General features: G+C 41.6%; 1 protein-coding gene across 13 annotated transcripts in view; it reads left to right on the top strand.

The window, feature by feature from the left end:
• The window catches only part of PKP4 (plakophilin 4), a 163,928-nt gene that overhangs the window by 19,165 nt on the left and 125,901 nt on the right, over positions 1-18,862 (top strand). For all 13 annotated transcript variants that reach the window (XM_078376264.1, XM_020801171.3, XM_072982738.2 and 10 more), the window contains exon 2: positions 17,599-17,729. In XM_078376264.1, the coding sequence (XP_078232390.1) occupies positions 17,604-17,729 (126 nt within the window). In that variant the 5' untranslated portion in view covers positions 17,599-17,603. The remainder of the gene's footprint in view (positions 1-17,598; positions 17,730-18,862) is intronic.

The raw sequence follows: 18,862 nt of genomic DNA, 5'->3' as shown, positions 1-18,862 counted from the left end.
TTAAGGTAGACTATCTTTCTGAATAACTAATAACACAATTATGGAATACAATAAATAATAAACTTGGATATTACCTGCCATTTTAAGTCGCGGCTCCGATCCCGAGTCGAAGCAACCTTTTGCGAATGGAGCTGTTCATAACTTGAATCGTTCTTATGTACAGACGTTCTCAAGTCTAGGTACCACTGTACTGTCGTTTATTCTACTATATAATTAGCTTTCAGTGAAGTCATTGTCTAGCTGTTTTGTAACTGTAGTAGAAAATGTAGCCATATAGCTTCAGTATAATTCCATTTTCCTGGTTTGAATGAAATTTCAAAGAAGCCAAAATTAGTTCCCTAATGCCACAAAGGTACATGTGCAAGGGGTGTGTTTATTAGCTCCATTTGTTTTTGTCCTACCTTTTGAAATTAAAATATGATTGTCCAAATGTAGCCGTTATGTTGGACACACAAAATAATTGCAGGGTCTTAATGCAAATTTTATCCTGTAATGTGTTTGATTTTGTTTTCAATAGAAATTCAACCCAAAGAATGATAGTTATGAAAACAAAGAACTGTAATCATATTGAGATAGTTCAGAAGCTGGTGGAGGATAGAATTATTGGGAAATGCATTTTATGGAATGTGCAGATTTGGAGTGACTGGTTTTTATTTGTGCAAACACCTCACCCCAAAAAATACCTCGCCTCTCCCAAATCCTTTGGTATGTGTGGAAAACTTGAGTAAGAGATGGGAGTTGTAGAGGGTGGAGAATTATGTGCTGGGTATGTCAGCAGGGATCACATGCTGGTGGTGAGCAATTAAATAGATTTATAGAAGTCTGCAGGAATAGTCTTAAAAGCTGAAATATTAAGTGAGGGGATATGTTGAAGAAAATGCAGTTTTTCATGTAAGACCCAATGATTTCATTATTTGTAACATATTTTTTCCAGGTCAGTGCAATGCTGTGAAGGTTTTGGCATGGGGAGGTTGAGGGTTTTTTGTCACCTCCCAAGAACTTTGATGTTCAGAGGGGAAGACAGCAAAGAAAAGGAAATAGTAATTTCTACAGTTTTTGAATAATCTCATGTTCCTACATTGATAAAATTGCTACCACCTACATAAGACAGGAAATCAGTGATCATATGAAAGCAGCTGTCTAGTCTACTATTATTGTGACTAAGGCAGCAGTAATGCCCAGCCCACATTCTTTATTACAGTAAAGTACAGAAATAGTATCTATCATACTATCCTCAAGAATCCTTTCTTTTTCTGATTCTCAATGGAAATATTAACATAGAACGTGCTACCCAGTTTAGAGTGATGTTTCTTCTGCTGTACTGTAGACTGTTTATTCCCTAAAATGTATGTGTTTGCCATTGGAAACTTGGAGCATAGGCAATCATGCATATTCTTATTGGGGATTCCTGAAGTGCTGATTGCAAGGAAAGGAAAGTAAGCCTAGTTTACATACAAAAATGGGATGGTGGGAAGAGGCACTATAAAAGTTAGAAGTGATGGGATTAAAAGAGCAGGAAGAATTAGACAAACAAATGGGAATAGTAAAGAGTTATACAAACAAACAAATCAAGATAGATTGGGAGAAGCAGCATTTGAACTGAATGACCAAGGCAAGAATGCTAAGGGAGGTTTCTAGACCAAAGAAGTTAAGTGTATGGGCTAGAATCCTGTTAACATAAGTTAATTTCCCCAAAGTGTCTGTGGCACAGCATCACCAAATTAAATCGTCCAAGTTCCACAGTTTTATTTATGCCAACAGGATTCCTACCACCGTGTACTAAAACAAAAAGAGAGTACATCAGTCTAAAATTTGAGAAGTGTTGTGCTACTTACTAGGTAATGCAATGTCATAATATTACCATGTTTTTCCATTTATAACACCCTCCCGCTTATAAAATCCCCCCCCCCCCCAGTTTTCTAAACCAAAAATTAAGAAAACTTAGCTTTGAGGATTCAGCCTCTTGTCTCAGAACGATCGGATATTTTGAGTCCCATTGAATCTGAGCCTACAGGCTTCACCTCCAATGAGGGGTGTTCCAGTTGGTTTGTTCAGCATCAGCTGACATCACTTCCATAAGGCTAATTATTGGAGGAAGTTAAGTCTCCTGACTGTAGGAAGCTAAGCCTCGTGATGGAAGGAAGCCTGTTTACAGAGGCAAGGTATGTGTCATTTTGTTCTCTCCTCAACTATCTCAACTTACTTCAGTGTAAAAGATGCCCCTCAATTTTTAGTGTAATGATTTTAGGAAAAAGTAGCATCTTATACATGGAAAAATATGGTATTTTACGTTTTATAGTGTTTGCTTTAGATGTGCTTAATTATAGTTGCATGGTAGTTCAGCTATGTTGTTGTGCAACAGAGAAAATCAACATTTTACAAAGTGATTCTAGAAATGGGGGTAACCCAAACAAAAAAAAAACCTGATTCTGAAACTGTACTTTGGATAACTACCAAATTTGGCACATATGTAACAGATAGTCTGTTCTTGCTCTGTATCAAATATGGAGATATTTGGCAAACAGTTTTTAAGTTATGTGTTTTTAAAACTTAAACTGCCCCCTCAAACAGAAACAAGTGACACTATTAGAGATGGGGGTATTCATATACGAATATCCCTGCACAGCTGGCATTAACGAGGGTCCAGCCCCGTGGGGCCAGATGGTCCACTCACTGATCTGCTGTGGATGCAGACAGCATGATTCTACTAATGACCGCAGTGTGCTATCCGCTCGCCACTCTTTGACCTTGCAGCAAGTTTGTCCTCCCTCCTTCCAGGAGTGATGAGTAGATCATGCACTGCGGAGCCATTCATAGAATCACGCTGTCCATGTCAGATCGGTGAGTGGACCATCCGGCCCCATGGGGCTGGACCCTTGTTAACACCACCTGTGCAGGGATATTCAACTATGAATACCCTCATCACTAGACGCTATACATCCCCAGATTTAAAATGGCTCATATAAACTGAAAAGACCAATCTTGCTTACCTTGAAAGAGAATGGTTAGTCCCACATGATTTTTTTTAATTTGGAAATTGTCCAGGAGACTGAAATAGGAATTCTTTTAAAAGGCCTTTCAAAAGGCAAAAACAACCAGTATTTGTAGAACAGGCTTCCAGAGTAGCTACAATGTTGCAGCTTTATGACAAAAAAAGGGGGGGATGTTTGGAAGGCAATGAAAGGTTACAGAAACAGTCAAAAGATAGGTTTACTCTGCAGAGTAAAAACCAGGCTTGTTTTAAAGAAAGTAATGGACTGACAGTACTCTAGAAAGAGAGATTTTGCTATACAGTATATCTCAAGGGTAATAGGACACAATTTTGTAAGGCGTATTCAAAGTATTTATTCATTACAAAAGCATCATATTTGCCCCAGCCCTGAGTGCTTTCAGGAAACATTCTCTTGGGATTTCCAAAATCAGGAGCCTGACCCAAGTCTTCAAAGGGGAAATGAGCTCCAGGTCTGGGCCAATGGGAATATTCTACCCTTTCAGTCAGGATCCAATTGGCTGTTTGATAAGAGAATTTTTTAACTCCTTCCTGGCATATGTGACAAGAGATTCTATATCTGGTTTAAAAAAATATTTTAAAGGATATTTAAAAAATAATAGAGAAAAATGTATTCACTTGTTTAAGCTGTGAAATTACTGTTTTTTGCTTTGTGTCCAGGGATGGTCTTACTCAGTGTTAGCACAGCTTTGGTATCTATGTCCTGCCATAGTTATCAACCTTTCCAACTATCTTGTCACTATGCAATTGTTTAATAATGAAAGGGGAAAGAACCTCCAAAGATGCTGGGCGTCATTGAGTCTCTTCTGACTTGCCCTCCCAAATGTTGTATAATTAAACTCCTCTGTTTAGATTTTGGGAATCAATAGCATTTCATATCAGGTTGTTTTTTTTCATACTGCCCTTTCCCATCCTAGCAATACTGTACAGTGGAACCTCGACTTATGAACGTCCCTACCTAAGAACATTTCGACTTACGAACGGCTCTGTTTGCAAAAATTGCATCGACTTGCAAACGGAGCTTCAACCTACGAACGAAAAAAGGCAGGGGAAAAGGGCAGGAAATTCAAATTTCCCCTGCCTTTTTTCCCCTTCCATTCAAATCATTTGTGGCAAAGAGGCTGCTTCGGAGATCTCCGATGATGGCGGGGAAGCCCTGTGAGGTCTCCCAGGGCTTCCCCACCACCATCGGAGACCTCATGGGGGTCCCCTGACACCATGATTGCCGCCTTCAGAAGTCTCCAGAGGCTTCCTGGGGGCAGTGGCGGGGGACCCCCAGGAGGTCTCCAATGGCGGCGTGGAAGCCCTGGGAGACCTCCTGGAGGTCGCCCGCTGCCGCAGTCGGAGGCAACAGTCACCCAGCGCCGGGAGGCTTGAGCTGGCCGGGTTTCTTCACCCGCTTCCCTCCCGGCTCGCCTCCCGCTTGCTCCTCGCTGCCCTCTGCCATTTGAATTTGCCACCATGGGCCCACGGAAGGTGGCACGTAGCAAGCAGGAGGCAAGCGGCCAAAACCCGGCCAGCTCAAGTTTCCCGGTGCTGGGCGACCGCTGCCTCCACCATGGCTGAAGCACCCCAGCCAGGTTCAAGCCTCATGGCAGAGGCGATCACAGCAGCGGGAGACCCCCAGGAGGTTTTGGACCGGTAAGTGCTGCTTTTTTTTTTCTTTTTAAAAATTGATCTGGGTGGGTTTTGGAGAGTAGGTATTTATTTATTTATTTATTTATTGCAGTCCCAATGTGGGACTTGCTCCAATGTGTATTTTTGGATTTTTTAATTTTTTTGTTTTTTTGCAGTCCCAGCATGGGACTTGCAGAATTTTATTTTTAATTTTAATTTTCTTTTGTTTGATTGTTTGTTTGGTATTTTTCCCCCCTGAATGCATAAACCAGTTTTCAGTGTATTCCTATGGGAAATGGAGCCTCGACCTACGAACTTTTCGACTTGTGAACACCATTCCAATATGGATTAAGTTCGTAAGTCGTGGTACCACTGTATTGTCTTTTCCAGAAGTTCAGATCTTGCAAACTAACAGCTGTGATTACCCTTATTGAAATAATCTGTCTCATGTATGTCTTACTCTGTTCCTACTCCCCCAACTTTCCCAGCAATATTTTTTTTTCTAGTCAGTTCTCTATTTTTATTACATGTGCATGGTAGGATAGCCTCAATTTACTAATTTTCACTCTAGTAAAAATTCAGGATTGGCTTGATTGAGCAATTTTTTTCCTGTCTGGCTGTATGTGGTATTTGTAATTCCCTTCTCCAACATCACATTTCAAATGAGTTGATTTGTGTTCGTTTTTCTTCACTTTGTTTCACAAGTATGGATGATTTTGACCTACGTAGATTATCAGTGTCAACTAACTCCCAGCCCTCTCCCCTTTTAATTTGAAAAGGCAAGAGGACATATTTTCGAAAACATGTGCACAACATGTTTGTAGAGCTTTTGGTCCGATATAGCTTTACTTCCTCAAGTTGCCTGTCCCAAGCAAATGGTTTAGAAATTGCTATGTAGCTTTCCAGTTTACATTCTGTGGATTGGGCATTGCAACATTAGTTTACCTGATAGGTTAAAGGGTGTTTATGAGGGTCTCTTCTCCCTCAAACACAAAGCAATTGTCATGGCTATTTTTCAACTAACGTGAATACTAATGAGCATAATCAGGTAGCCTATAGACCAGTGGTCTCCAACCTTTTCCGAACTGTGGACCAGTTGGGGGGCTGGGGTCCATGCATGGATGGTGGGCACCAACACGCTTGGGGTGGGTGGGCAGGGCCCGCATGCGCAAGTGGGCGAGGTGCACTTGTGCATGCATGGATGGCGGGGCACCTGTGCATGCATTGGGTGCACGGATGGGTGGGGCACTGCTGCATGCAGGTGTGGGTGGAGCGCCTGTGCATGTGCAGGTGGGCAGGGCACCCGTTCATGTGTGCATCGGGCACCTGTGTGCACAGGTGGGTGGGGCACCCGTGCGTGCATTGGGTGCATGGGTGGGCGGGGCACCTATGCATGCACAGGTGGGTGTGCATGGGGGGTGTATGTGGGGGGGAGATCTGCCTCCGTGGCTTGGTCCTGCCAAGGCCATGGCCATGGCCCAGTACTGGGCTGTGGACTGGGGATTGGGAACCCTGGCTATAGATCATCTTCAGTTTAATTTCCTAGCTTTTAAAAACGGAAGACTTAAGTTCACCTACACTATGCAGAAATTCCAACAGAAACCTCCCCCATGTAGAAATACCTACTACTGGAGGATTCTAGAAGATTATCTGTATTAAGGTTCCTGGGAGAAGACAGAAGCAAGAATGCTCTCATGTTCACTACCATTCACACTTTTTGAAAAACAGCCATGGCAGTTGCTTTGTCTTTGAGAAATGGTTAACTGATGAAAATATGAGTCAGCTTCTGAGTCATTTTCCCTTGCTTGGTGTCACTTCGTGAATGGTTGTGAGCACAAAAGAATATTCTTTAGACCAGTGGCTACCAGCCTTAGATAACCCAAATGTTCCTGGACCGTATCTCCCAGAAACCCCAGCCAATAAAGCTGGTGTTGAAGGTTTTTGGGAATTGCAGTCCAAGAATACCTGGGTTATTCAAGGTTGGGAATCACTGCTATAGACCATCTTGACTGCTGCCATTGATGTTGTCAACATTCAAACTCCATTTACAGTTGTGTTCAAAATTATTCCACCCCCAATGCTGTAAAGGGGTTTAGGGACTATAGTGTACATTTGGAATTGTATTCAGAATGAAATCCTACAAGGACGTTTTAAAGAACCAAATGCAACTAAAATAACATCAATTGTTTATGTAATACAGTAGTAAATGTTTCTTTTGTGGTTTCTTCATTGCCACAATTATTCAACCCCTTAAAGACTACCACTCTGAAGAAGAGAGGTTCATTCACGTGTTTTCGATCAGGTATTGAAAACACCTGTGGATGTCACCGAGCACCAGTCAAGCATAATAAGCACCAATTAGGCAGCTTTAAAATGACTGTGATACTCAGCTCCTTCTAGACATTTACTGGTGTGGTTACAAACATGGTGAAGTCAAGAGAATGGTCCAGGAAGACAAGAGAAGAGGTGATTTGTCTTCACAGGAAGGGCAATGGCTATAAGAAGATTGCAAAGAAGTTAAACATACCAAGAGACACCATAGGAAGCATCATAGGAAGCCCAGCCCCCTCTAGGACCATGTGGTGCAGGGGGCAAAGACAAAAGCAAATTCCTTAGCAAAATATCAATAAAGGCCTACCTTTATCCCTGAAACCTCCCTCAGCAATGGGCACAGTTTCCAGTAAAAAACCCAAATTCAGGGCGTCAGGCCCAGCCCCCTCTAGGACCATGTGGTGCAGGGGGCAAAGACAAAAGCAAATTCCTTAGCAAAATATCAATAAAGGCCTACCTTTATCCCTGAAACCTCCCTCAGCAATGGGCACAGTTTCCAGTAAAAAACCCAGAGCCATAAATGCTGTGTAAATGCTGTGCCAGAGCCATAAATGCTGTGTAAATGAGTGTAGTATTTAGGTAGAGCTTGGTATCTACCTTAAATGACTTCCTTACACAGTTTTTCATATGAAATCTGAATATCTTGATGCCATAATTTCCATTTGTAGTTTGTAAAGGTTGCGCTACTTGTGTTTACTTTTAAACTTAATTTAGGAATGCACTGAATTCATTGTGCTATTTGCTGGCACTATAAATTACTTAAGCAATTAATAATAAAAAAAGAAAATATATTAATCAAAACTGGCAGGCTATAATTATCACATGTCAACTTAACTACCAATGTTATATGGAACAATGAGGGTGAAATTGACTTATTAGAATGCCTTTTGGTAGGCCTCAGGGCATGCAGGATGTCATATGAACCCTTGCCAGAAAGTGGGTTTTTTAAAAATCCCAGCTATTCATGCATTATAATATGTGGAAGTAATAAACTGAAAGTCACCTTTTCAGATAATTCCATAGGGACATTTAACAAAATTAATGCCGCAGATACGAACACATTTCATTGTAACCAGTACATTTTGACCTATATCTTAACTAGAAGGTGTGCTTTTGACAATTTGACAATGTAGGTTTTCTGATACTGAATTCACTTTCCTTAATTATGTTTCATACAAAGGACCATAATTCAGACATTTGGTGGTGTGTATTGTTGCATTCTGAAACACATTGGTCAGTCTGAAGCGTCTGTCCATGCCTTCAGCTCTGACACTTGAAACATAACTACTGTACAATATCTGTAATATAGTTTTCTGCTGCTAGCTTTAGGCTCTAATCCCATGGACACTGACAGGAGAAGACAGTGCCTCCCAGAATGCCTCTGTGCAGTGACCTTGCTTACTAGCTATGTTTGAAGTGTGTCAACAAATGATTACATTTAAAATGGCAGAAGCCATAAGCCAGATCAGGAGATTTTTAAGATAAATGTCTGAAAACTATGGGCCTAAAGCCCTCTTTGCCTTGCCTTGGATATAGCACTGCCAGAAATGGATAAAGTTTGATCTTTTTGCTTATTTCTATGTAGTGCCTTTTAGCACTAGGATCATTGTAGTTTCAAGAAGAACTGGATGATGGACTGCAGTGGCAGATGCTGTTCCAGATATTGCTGTACAGGTCAGAGAGCTGCTGAAATGCTGCTGTTGGTACAGCATACCTGAACCAATAACATTTGAACAGAGGTAGATTGCTACTCTCAGAATTAGGTTCAGAGAGAAAAAGTGGTGCTGTAACAACAAATGAGGATAAGAAAGAAGAAACATCTTGCTATATATGTTGCTTTTTTTCTGTATTATGGGTTGAACAGATACTTCAGGGGTACAGTGGTGCCCCGCATAGCGACATTAATCCATTCCGGATTAATCGTCGTTATGTGGAAACATCGCTAAATGGAAAGGAAAATCCCATAGGAATGCATTAAACTTCATTTAATGCGTTCCTATTGGGGATAAACTCACCGTTCAACGATGTTCCTCCATAGGGGCAGCCATTTTCGCACCCTCGGTAAGCGAGGGCAGCGAAAATGGTTGCGGCGGCCATTTTGGAACCGCTGATCAGCTGTGTGAAAATGAGGCCTTTGGGAGGACCAAAGCCCCCATTTTCACACAGCCAAAGCGCTTGCGGCGAAAACACCGCGGAAAAAAACACACACAAACACAAACCACAAACATAACCCCCCCAGTCCAAACCCCCACAAAAAATTTTTTAAAAAAGGACTTAGCGGTCAGAAGCCTCCGGGCACGCGGCTGGGGGCGAGCGGCCAGGAGCCCGGCCTGCTCTAGCCTCCCACCCCTCTGCTGGTTCCGCACGGCCGGGGGCGAGCAGCCAGGGCCCCGGCCTGCTCTAGCCGCCCGGAGCGCTGCCTTTGGAGCTTTCAAAGGGCTTCCTCCAATGTTGGGGAAAGCCCTTTGAAACCTCCGAAGGCACCAATCGCGGCGGTGAGGACCCCCAAGGAGGTCTCCCATGGTGGCGTGCAAGCCCTGGGAGACCTCCCTGGGGGTCCCCACCGCCGCGATGGGCGGCTTCGGAGCTCTCTGAAGCCAAAAAGGCAGTGAGAAAACGCGGAAAGTTTGAACTTCCCGCACTTTCTCCCTGCCTTTTTGGCTTCGGAAGCAAGCCAGCGGCCAGAGAGGAATTGTCTCCCTCCTTGCAAGCAACGCTGGGTCCTCCTCCCGCTGGGCTGTGCTCAGCCCAGCGGGAGGAGGACCCAGCGTTGCTTGCAAGGAGGGAAACAATTCCTCTCTGGCCGCCGGCTGCTTCTCCAAGCCAGCCAGGCAGGGAGGAATCGTTTCCCTCCTTGCAAGCAACGCTGGGTCCTCCTCGCGCTGGGCTGAGCTCAGCCCAGCGCGAGGAGGACCCAGCGTTGCTTGCAAAGGAGGGAAACGATTCCTCCCTGCCTGGCCGGCGGTTCAGAGCGGCTGCGGGAGAGACCTCGCCCGCAGCCGCTCCGAGGCGCCTGCCCCGAGAATGCCGGCTGGCCGGCGGTTCAGAGTGGCCGCGGGAGAGACCTCGCCCGCGGCCGCTCCGAGGCGCCTGCCCCGAGAATGCCGGCTGGCCGGTGGTTCAGAGTGGCCGCGGGAGAGACCTCGCCCGCGGCCGCTCCGACACGCCCGCCGGGGTTCTATGGGGAAAAATCGCAAAGCGATTTTTCCCCATAGAAAACATCGCAATGCGATCGCTTTTGCAATCGCAAAAAAACGAATCGCTATGCGGATTCGTCGTTAAACAGGGCGCTCGCTATGCGAGGCACCACTGTATCTGCATACACATACAGTACATAAATGTGCATACTTGAATATACACTATAAGCTAACAGGTTTCTCATGGTTTCCCATCCAAAAAATAAAAAACAATTGAACAGATCCTTTCTATAGTTGGGAAAATTGCATATAAAATATTCCTGAGCAGAAGGCAGATAGGCCCACTGAAGAAAAAGAATTTGCAGAAGAGTTGACTCACAAAATCTCTACTAATTTAATGGCCCTCTCCTAGTTTTAACTTACTGTTGGATTTCAGCCAATATGTTTTTGTGGTTAACCACGGAAATAAAGTGGATGTTGTGTTATTATATCTCACTGCTTTAGCTTAGGTTTAAAAATATGTGTCGAAACAAAACAAAAAACTCTGTCACTGTGCTTTGCAGAAAAATAAAATAAAACAATCACTCCAAAGTTCTTACCTTTTGAGATGTTGTATTTTCAGAATGCCTGTGAGAGTCCGTGAAGAGTTGTTAATCATGTATTTCATATAAGGGGATGTTGTTCTATGGAGAATGGTTTTTCTGCTCTGTCCTATGTTCTGCTATCAATATTCCAAATGAGAAAAAATCCTCACTGTAGTCTAAAGATCTCTTTTGGGAAGAAGGAGTAATACTGTTAACCCCAACAATCAATGTCCTTAATAGGGTCTAAACAGTGAAGCAGTAAAGTTTACAACTGGCTTGATCAAGTTAGGATCAGAAGAGTTATGGAATTATTTGAAATGTTGCCCAATAACATGGAATATAAAATTCACTTTTGAGAAACAGAAAATATTTTGCTTTAAAAGAAATGTACAAAATCTTGAGTGAAGAAGTACCTGAAATCCAGTAGAAAAAATTCTGCAAAAACTGATTCAATTCTTTTAAAAAGAAAAAAACCTTCTCCAGTTTATGCATGTGGGATATTATACTTCTATATCCACAATTAAAAACACCAGGAAATGGGCCAGTGTTGTTGCACAATATTGTGCCTGTGTTGCCAGTAGGGAAAAAAAAAGTTGTGAAGCTTTACATAGCAAAGGGCAGCCTGAATGCTGACAACCCCAGTAGCAGCAGTCATGATGGTCTTCAAGATACCCTTTTGTACTCACTATCATTCACAAAGTGGGACCACACAAAGGAAACATAACAGAATCTGACTCCTTTTTTCATCAGTATCATTTCTCATCTAAACAGAAAGTAATGGCTATTTTTCAGCAAGTATGAATTATAGTGAGTGTAGATTTACTCTGCTGTACAGAAACAGTAGCTGCCCTGTCATATGGTAGTAGTGATTTTTTTAAGGAGAAAGTTAGGGTGAGAAATATTTTAAATAAATAAAAAATAATCTCCAGGGCTGCAAGGGACCCTACTAGATCACTGAGTCCAGTGGGGAACTGAACTCCCAAACCTTTCCTCAGCCAGATACCTAAACTACTGAGCTATCCATCCAGCAGTTCCTAAAAATTGTTGCTGCTCTGGTTATCTTATTATTGCTGCTGCTACTGTTGCTATGGTTGTTGTTGTTATTGCTGCTGCTGATGTGTGGTGCTGCTGCTGATATGGTTGCCGCTGATGATGATGTGTGGGTGTGGTGCGTGAAGTGCTCCCATTAATACATGCATTTTAAAGTTAGCTGTTGCCACTCCAGGCTGACTAAGAATCCTTTGCTTTCTGAAAATATTAATTCACTGTATTACACCTGTCAGAAGGCAAACACTTATGGTTCATTAAGAACTACATTTGAAGTAATAGATTTCTGCATTAGAAGTAATGCAAATATAACTTACATATCGCATGCTGGTCTTGTCCTGACTTCACCCCAGCTGTATAATGTTGCTGGAGAAAGTATAGAGCAATTCAGCTGACAGAGCTGTGGAATATATTCCATAGGAAGAAAGCTAGACAGATGGCTTGGAACTCTTGATAATGAGAGTTGGTCTCTAGAAATTGTGAAAACATCTTCCACATATGTTCAGTCATCCCATTGTCTTCGATAGCCTTTGTTGAGTAAAAGTCTCTTCTGGGCAATGAAGCACTTTTAAACTAGAAGAGTTTGTGCTGACTTCTTTTTAGGTTTTCAATGTGCAAAGAAATCCATAACGTATCAGTAAGTAAAATGGGTTGGGTTTATGTGTCAGTGGCTTCTATAGACTTACATGCAAGCTTGATCCATCTTGTAAAACATGTCCAACAAAGATTGGTAGTAATTAGAAGCTCTTTAGCTAACCAGATCTAGCATCTTAAGTAAAATGAGAAATATGAAGAGTACATTTAACTTGAAAGAGAAGCATATGTATATTTTCAATCTTGTTTTCTGATTTCTGTTCCTGGATCTTTAATATCATCAGGAGGTTTGGGCTGAGAAGTCAGCAATATGCTGACAATACTCAGCTCTACCTCTCATTTTCCACCAATCCAGGTGAGGCAGTTTCTGTGCTGAACTCGTGTCTGGACCTGATAATGGACTGGATGAGGGTTAATAAATTCAAACTCAATCCAGACAAGACGGAAGTGCTGTTAGTGGGTGCTTCACTGGACAGGTTGGAGGGCCATTTCCCTGCCCTGAATGGGGTTACACTCCCCCTAAGGGACAGGGTCCGCAGCCTGGGGGTGCTCCTGGACCCCAGTCTAACACTGGAAGCCCAGGTGGACTCAGTGGCCAGAGGCACCTTCCTTCAGCTGCGGAAATTATACCAGCTACAGCCCTACCTGGACGAACAGAGTCTCATGACAGTTACACATGCACTGGTAACATCTCGCATAGATTACTGCAATGTGCTCTACGTGGGGCTGCCTTTGAAGACAGTCCAGCGACTGCAACTGGTCCAGAATCGAGCTGCGCGGCTGGTGAGTGGTGGGGCTGCTAGGGAACATATCAAGCCGATTCTGTTTAAGTTACATTGGTTACCAGTTGCTGCCCGAGCCCAATTCAAAGTGCTTGTTTTGACATATAAAGCCCTAAACGGCCTGGGCCCTGGATACCTGATGGGCCGCCTCCTTCCATATGAACCTACCCGGCAGTTAAGATCTAGCCAGGGGGCCCTTTTGAAAGAGCCGTCCCTCAAGGAGGTAAGAGGGACGGCTTGTAGACAAAGGGCCTTCTCGGCAGCTGCCCCCCAGACTATGGAATGCCCTCCCGACTGAGATTTGTCTGGTGCCGACGCTGATGACATTTCGGCGCCAGGTCAAAACCTTCCTGTTCCAGAAGGCTTTTAATTGAAATAATATCAGCTGTGGGTCTGATGGCAATTTTTAGAGTATATAGTTTTAATTGCATTTTAATTATTTGCCCTTTTATTTTGCCTTTTAATTGTATTTTAAATGTAAGCCACCCAGAGACCTTCAGGTAATGTGGGCGGCATATAAGTTAGTTAGTTAGTTAGTTAGTTAGTTAGTTAGTTAGTTAGTTAGTTAGTTCGTTAGTTCGTTAGTTAGTTAGTTAGTTAGTTAAATAAATAAATAAATAAATAAATAAATAAATAAATAAATAAATAAATGTAACACAAGATGTCATCTTCAAGGTGTGAAGATGACATCTTGCATTATTGTTGCACAAGCATGCAGTAAATAAATATTGTGCAACAGCAGAATTCAGCATTTCATAAGCCAACTAAAAAACTGGGGGGAACCAAAAAAAAATTATAACTTTGAAACTAGACCACAAATCAGTACCAAATTTGAAACAGATACTTCTGCTCTTGCTCTATGCCAGATTTGAGAATGCTTCAGAAAATGATTTTCAAGACAACATTATGTTCATAATGATTTAAACATGAATACATGTTTTCAAAAGATACAGATTTGAAAAAGTACCATTATAGAAAATATCACCTAAACAAAATGTATTTTCTGGCTTCCCCCAGTTCAGAGAAGTGATTATAAAGCATAGCTACTTATTTGGTCTTTAGAGTGGGAAGGAGGGTTAACAGTCAAAGAACTTGGATTTGTTTTTGTTCTTTCCATTTTTTGATTCATTTGGTTAAATTGGGGAGTAGTGACAACCAGAAGCAAAAAGCAAGAACAACTTTCATAGCGTGTATGATATGTGTAATGATATAAGCTGCCTTGGGTCCTTTTTAAGGAGAAAGGTGTGGTAAAAATATTTTAAATAAATACTAAATTCTTCTCAGTTAAATTCAACTGTAAATTAACAGTTGTAGCTTCCTTAATTATGTCAACCCATCTCATGTTAGATCTTCCTCGTTTACTGCTGCTCCACTCCACTTTTCCCAGCAATATAGTCTATTCTGGCCACTTCTGTATTTCCATTATATGTGCATGGTACGATAAGCTCACTTTAATCATTTTTGCTTGAGTGAGAGTTTAGGCTTGACTTGATTGCGGACACACTTTTCTGCTTTTCTGGCTGTTTTTTGTGTCTATGCAGCTCTTCAACAACATATTTCAAATGAGTTGATCTTTGTCCCTTTCTTCACTGTTTTCCTTTCACATAGTATGGATGATTTTGACCTTGGTTTCCAGTGACATTTTTTGCTAACTCCAACCTCTTCCTTTTTTTGTTTCAAAAGACAAAGGGACGTCTTTTGGAAAACATGCATGCAACATGTCCATAGCTTTTGGACATTATTGGTCTGATACAGCTTTTCTTTCTCAGCTTACCTAACAGAAGCAAATGGTTTTGAAATTGGAACATGGCTTTCTAGTTGAAGCAGGCGTGGCAACATTAGTTTAACCAAGAGGCTAAAAGGTGTGCATGCTTTTTCCATTATACATGTTGTACTTACTTGTTTCACCATTTCAAACAGCCCTCCAAAATACAGTGGTGCCTCGCTAGACAGTTACCCCACATGACAGTTTTTTCGCTAGACATTGACTTTTTGTGATTGCTATAGCGATTCGCAAAACAGTGATTTCTATGGGGGAATTTCGCTGGACAGTGTTTGGTCCCTGCTTCGCAAACCAATTTTTCCTAGACAATGATTTTGACAGCTCCCTCCGTGCTCGCAAAACGCGTGTTTTCGGGACCTAAGCTTCGCAAGACAGCTATTTAAACAGCTGATCGGCAGTTCGCAAAGCGGCTTTCCTGTGGCCGACCTTTGCTGGACAACGATGATTCTTCCCCATTGGAACGCATTAAACAGGTTTCAATGCTTTCCAATTGGGAAATGCTTTTCGCTAGACGATGATTTCGCTAAACAGCCATTTCAGTGGAGCGGATTATCATAGTCTAGTGAGGCACCATTGTATATTGGCACAGAAAGACTACAGTCACATCCAAATTGTTCCTGTTTCTGTGTTCTCCCAATAACAGTAGTACAGATCGTGTGCTCATTTTCTGGAATCCTCTACCACTGAGTAATTCTATATGAGGGACATTTCTGATTGAATTTGTAGATAGCATATGTATATTTAAATTTCTCTTTTAAAAAGCCAGGTGTGGTGTTCGCCCCTTGTGCCCCCTTTCTTGACCGTCAAACTCAAAGCACTCGAAGGCAAACAATCCCCTCTTTTACACTGCTGCCACCAGGTGATCACTAAATCACCATTACTTCATTAAGATTCAGGTCCACACTTCAAAGTCTTTTGAATATAACTTTTGTTTATTGATTACAGAAATTGATAGTGACTCTTGAATATCTTCTATAGGTAAATTTATTATTAACAACAGTCTTCTATTTGATAATACATTCCTAACTCTAATCACACCTCAAATTTCTCCACACTACACACTCTATCCCCTTCTCCACTCTCCCACTCTACTCTTACTCTGACTGACTGCCTCTCTCTATCTCTCTCAGGATCCGCCTCTTATAACTTCCCTCTTGACTCCACCTCTCAGCAACATGAATATGCATGAAGAATTAACATAACAGAACATGAACCATTGACATAAAGTGGAACGCTACACCAGGAAATTCCGTTGTTCAAAAAAACCCTCTGGTTTATGAATGTGAGATATTGTGCTTCTGTACCCATGATTTAAAAAGCCAGGAAATGGCCTGATGTGGCTGCATAATATCATGCTTGTGTTGCCAACAGAAAAAAAAGCCAAGATTTACATTGCAAAGGGCAGCTTGAATACAGAGAACACAAATGGCATCAGTCAGGATGGTCTACAACAGGGGTCCCCCCAGTCCACTCCCTGCGCATGCGAGCAAGTGCGGCCCTGCCTACCTGTGACCTGGGGGTGCCCCACCCCTCTGTGCACAGACCATGCCCCCCAGCCGGTCCACAGTTGGGAAAAGGTTGGGGACCACTGGTCTACAAGATACCCTTCTGTGCCATTCACATATTTTTCAAAAACAGCCTTGACAGGTGAGAAGTGGTTAACTAAGGAAAACAGGAGTCCGCTTCTGGGAATTTCCCTTGCGTGGTTCCACTTTGTGAATGGTTGTGAGCAGAAGAGGGTATTCTGTAGGCCATCTTGACTTCTTCCATTGGTGTTGTCAACATTCATGCTACCTGCCCTTGGCTATGTAAAGTTTGGCATCATTTTTTCTTTTGGCAATGTGGGCACAAAACTGTGCAGCAATATTATCTCCTGTGTTTTTTTTTAATTGCGGGCACAGAAGCACAATATTCCATAGCCATCTCACTTTATATTTATGTGTAAATATATATCGTCGGTGTCATATATGCTTTGTTGTTGATACATTGATATATAATGATGACCTATGTTTTTAAACAATACGTTTTCTTCATGTTCATGTTCAGTGTCCTTCATTTATAAACTGGAGGGGTGTGTGTGTGTGTGTGTGTGTGTGTGTGTGTGTGTGTGTGTGTAATGAATTGAAATTACATCAAGATCTATGCAATTCAATGGAACTTTTCTAATATTTCCTTTAGTTAGAATACTTGTTTGTAGTCCATGGATGAGAGTTCTGTAACATCAGCCACTTTGCTTGCAACAAGTGTGTTACAGCACTGTATAGAGAGGTGTGCATGCAAACTATATAAGCATACATCCATAGGAATCTAGCACTGATACTGCCATAAAAATACCAAGTAATTGATACAGAAGTAGTCTGTCGATTCATAGCCCCCAGATAAGCATCCCAAACCAAGTGCAGTGAAGAGAGATCTTGAGAAATGAATTTGTATGGACAAAGATTGAATTTTCTTAAATGTCTGGTTGCATAATTCAGTGTGTAAGATAGATAATTATTTGTTTTCTTAGAAGAGGTATAAATATTGCTGTTGTAAATTACTGTTTCTGTGTAAAAGCTCCTTCAGGCAAAACAGTATTTCTGTATCATTGGAGCAAAAAGAATTTCCCTTCTGTTTTAATGTTACGCTTATGGAATGCTTTAACAGAGAGAAAATAACAGGTCAACCAGATGCATAAACATCAAATATCAAACTGATTTTTTTTTCCCCCTAGGCAATATGCCGGCTCCTGAGCAGACCCCTTTGGAAGAAGGGCTGCAACAGACCACCCAGGAATCTTCCACAAGTCCAGGCATGGAGACAGAGGCCACTGCAACCACTATTCTAGCATCTGTAAAAGAACAGGTATTTTTAAACATTCAGTCGCTCTCTGTAACTGAGGCTTATGTTTTGGGTGGGCCTGAATTTTATTTAGTCCACAGATTAAATATAAAGTATTTTAGGCTATTTTGTTGTCAATAGTATGAAACCAGTTGGGAATCTTTAGTTTTGCCTGTTTCTCTGAATGTCTTTTTTCCCCACTATCATACGTCTTGCCTTAAAATCTTTAGTGATTACTAGGTGTATAGATAGCAGATGGAGACAGGTTTTGACACAGAAGGCTCAGGTTCAAATTCCTACCAAGCTTTGAAAAGCTCCCCAGCAGGATTTGAACAATACTCACAGCCTAACTAGAGCTATTTCAGGGGATTTCTATAGTTATAGGTGATTGTAAAATACTTCATATGGTTGGAGTCTCTACAGAAATGCTTTAATAAGGGCTTTGGGCGTTGCTTGAAAATGTATAATAAAAAGAAGAGAGAGATGAAGGGTTTTTTTTTTAAAAGAGCATATATATGTCTAGAAGTCGGTATCACATCTGTTTTATTTAGAGTACTATACTCAGTATTATTCCTCTTTTTTGAAAATAAAAATAATAAGAGCCCTGTGCAGACAACATTATGCGTTGATTGTGGTGGAATAGAATTTTGTCCTAGAAAAATACAGGTGAGGTGAGGATAAATTGTTTTAAAGCAATAACCTGTTAAAATTAGCCTTCATCCACCAACATTAAGAAAAAGCTTGCATTAAATGACCTAGAAGGTGTTTTCTACAGTGGATTTGATTTAAATCACAATTTAATTTTTTAAAATCAGATTTGTTGGTTGGATTAAATTTTTTAAATGTTTTTTATTTAAATTATGAGGTTTGGGGAGTTACAGCCCAAGAACGCCTGGGTTACCTAAGTTTGAGAACCACTATTGTAATGGTTAGTACACTGATGTTAAGAAGAACATGGTGTTTTATTCTTGCACTTTTCCATTTGATTGCTTCCTCTTTAAGAGAAGTTTTTTTTAAAAAAGAACCATAGTCCAATGAAAGAGATTCCACTGCAGGATCAACAAACTGTTCTACTCTTTCTCAAACAGGGGCTCCCAGCTCCCTCTTAATTGCAGCAGGCTTTGAATAGGCGCTGGAAGATTAGAAGTAATTTTCGG

The sequence above is a fragment of the Pogona vitticeps genome, chromosome 1 (assembly GCF_051106095.1).
Source record: "Pogona vitticeps strain Pit_001003342236 chromosome 1, PviZW2.1, whole genome shotgun sequence".
In the NCBI taxonomy this organism is placed as follows: domain Eukaryota; kingdom Metazoa; phylum Chordata; class Lepidosauria; order Squamata; family Agamidae; genus Pogona; species Pogona vitticeps.
Note: the sequence above shows the minus strand (reverse complement) of the source record. Positions and strands in the feature narration are given on the sequence as shown.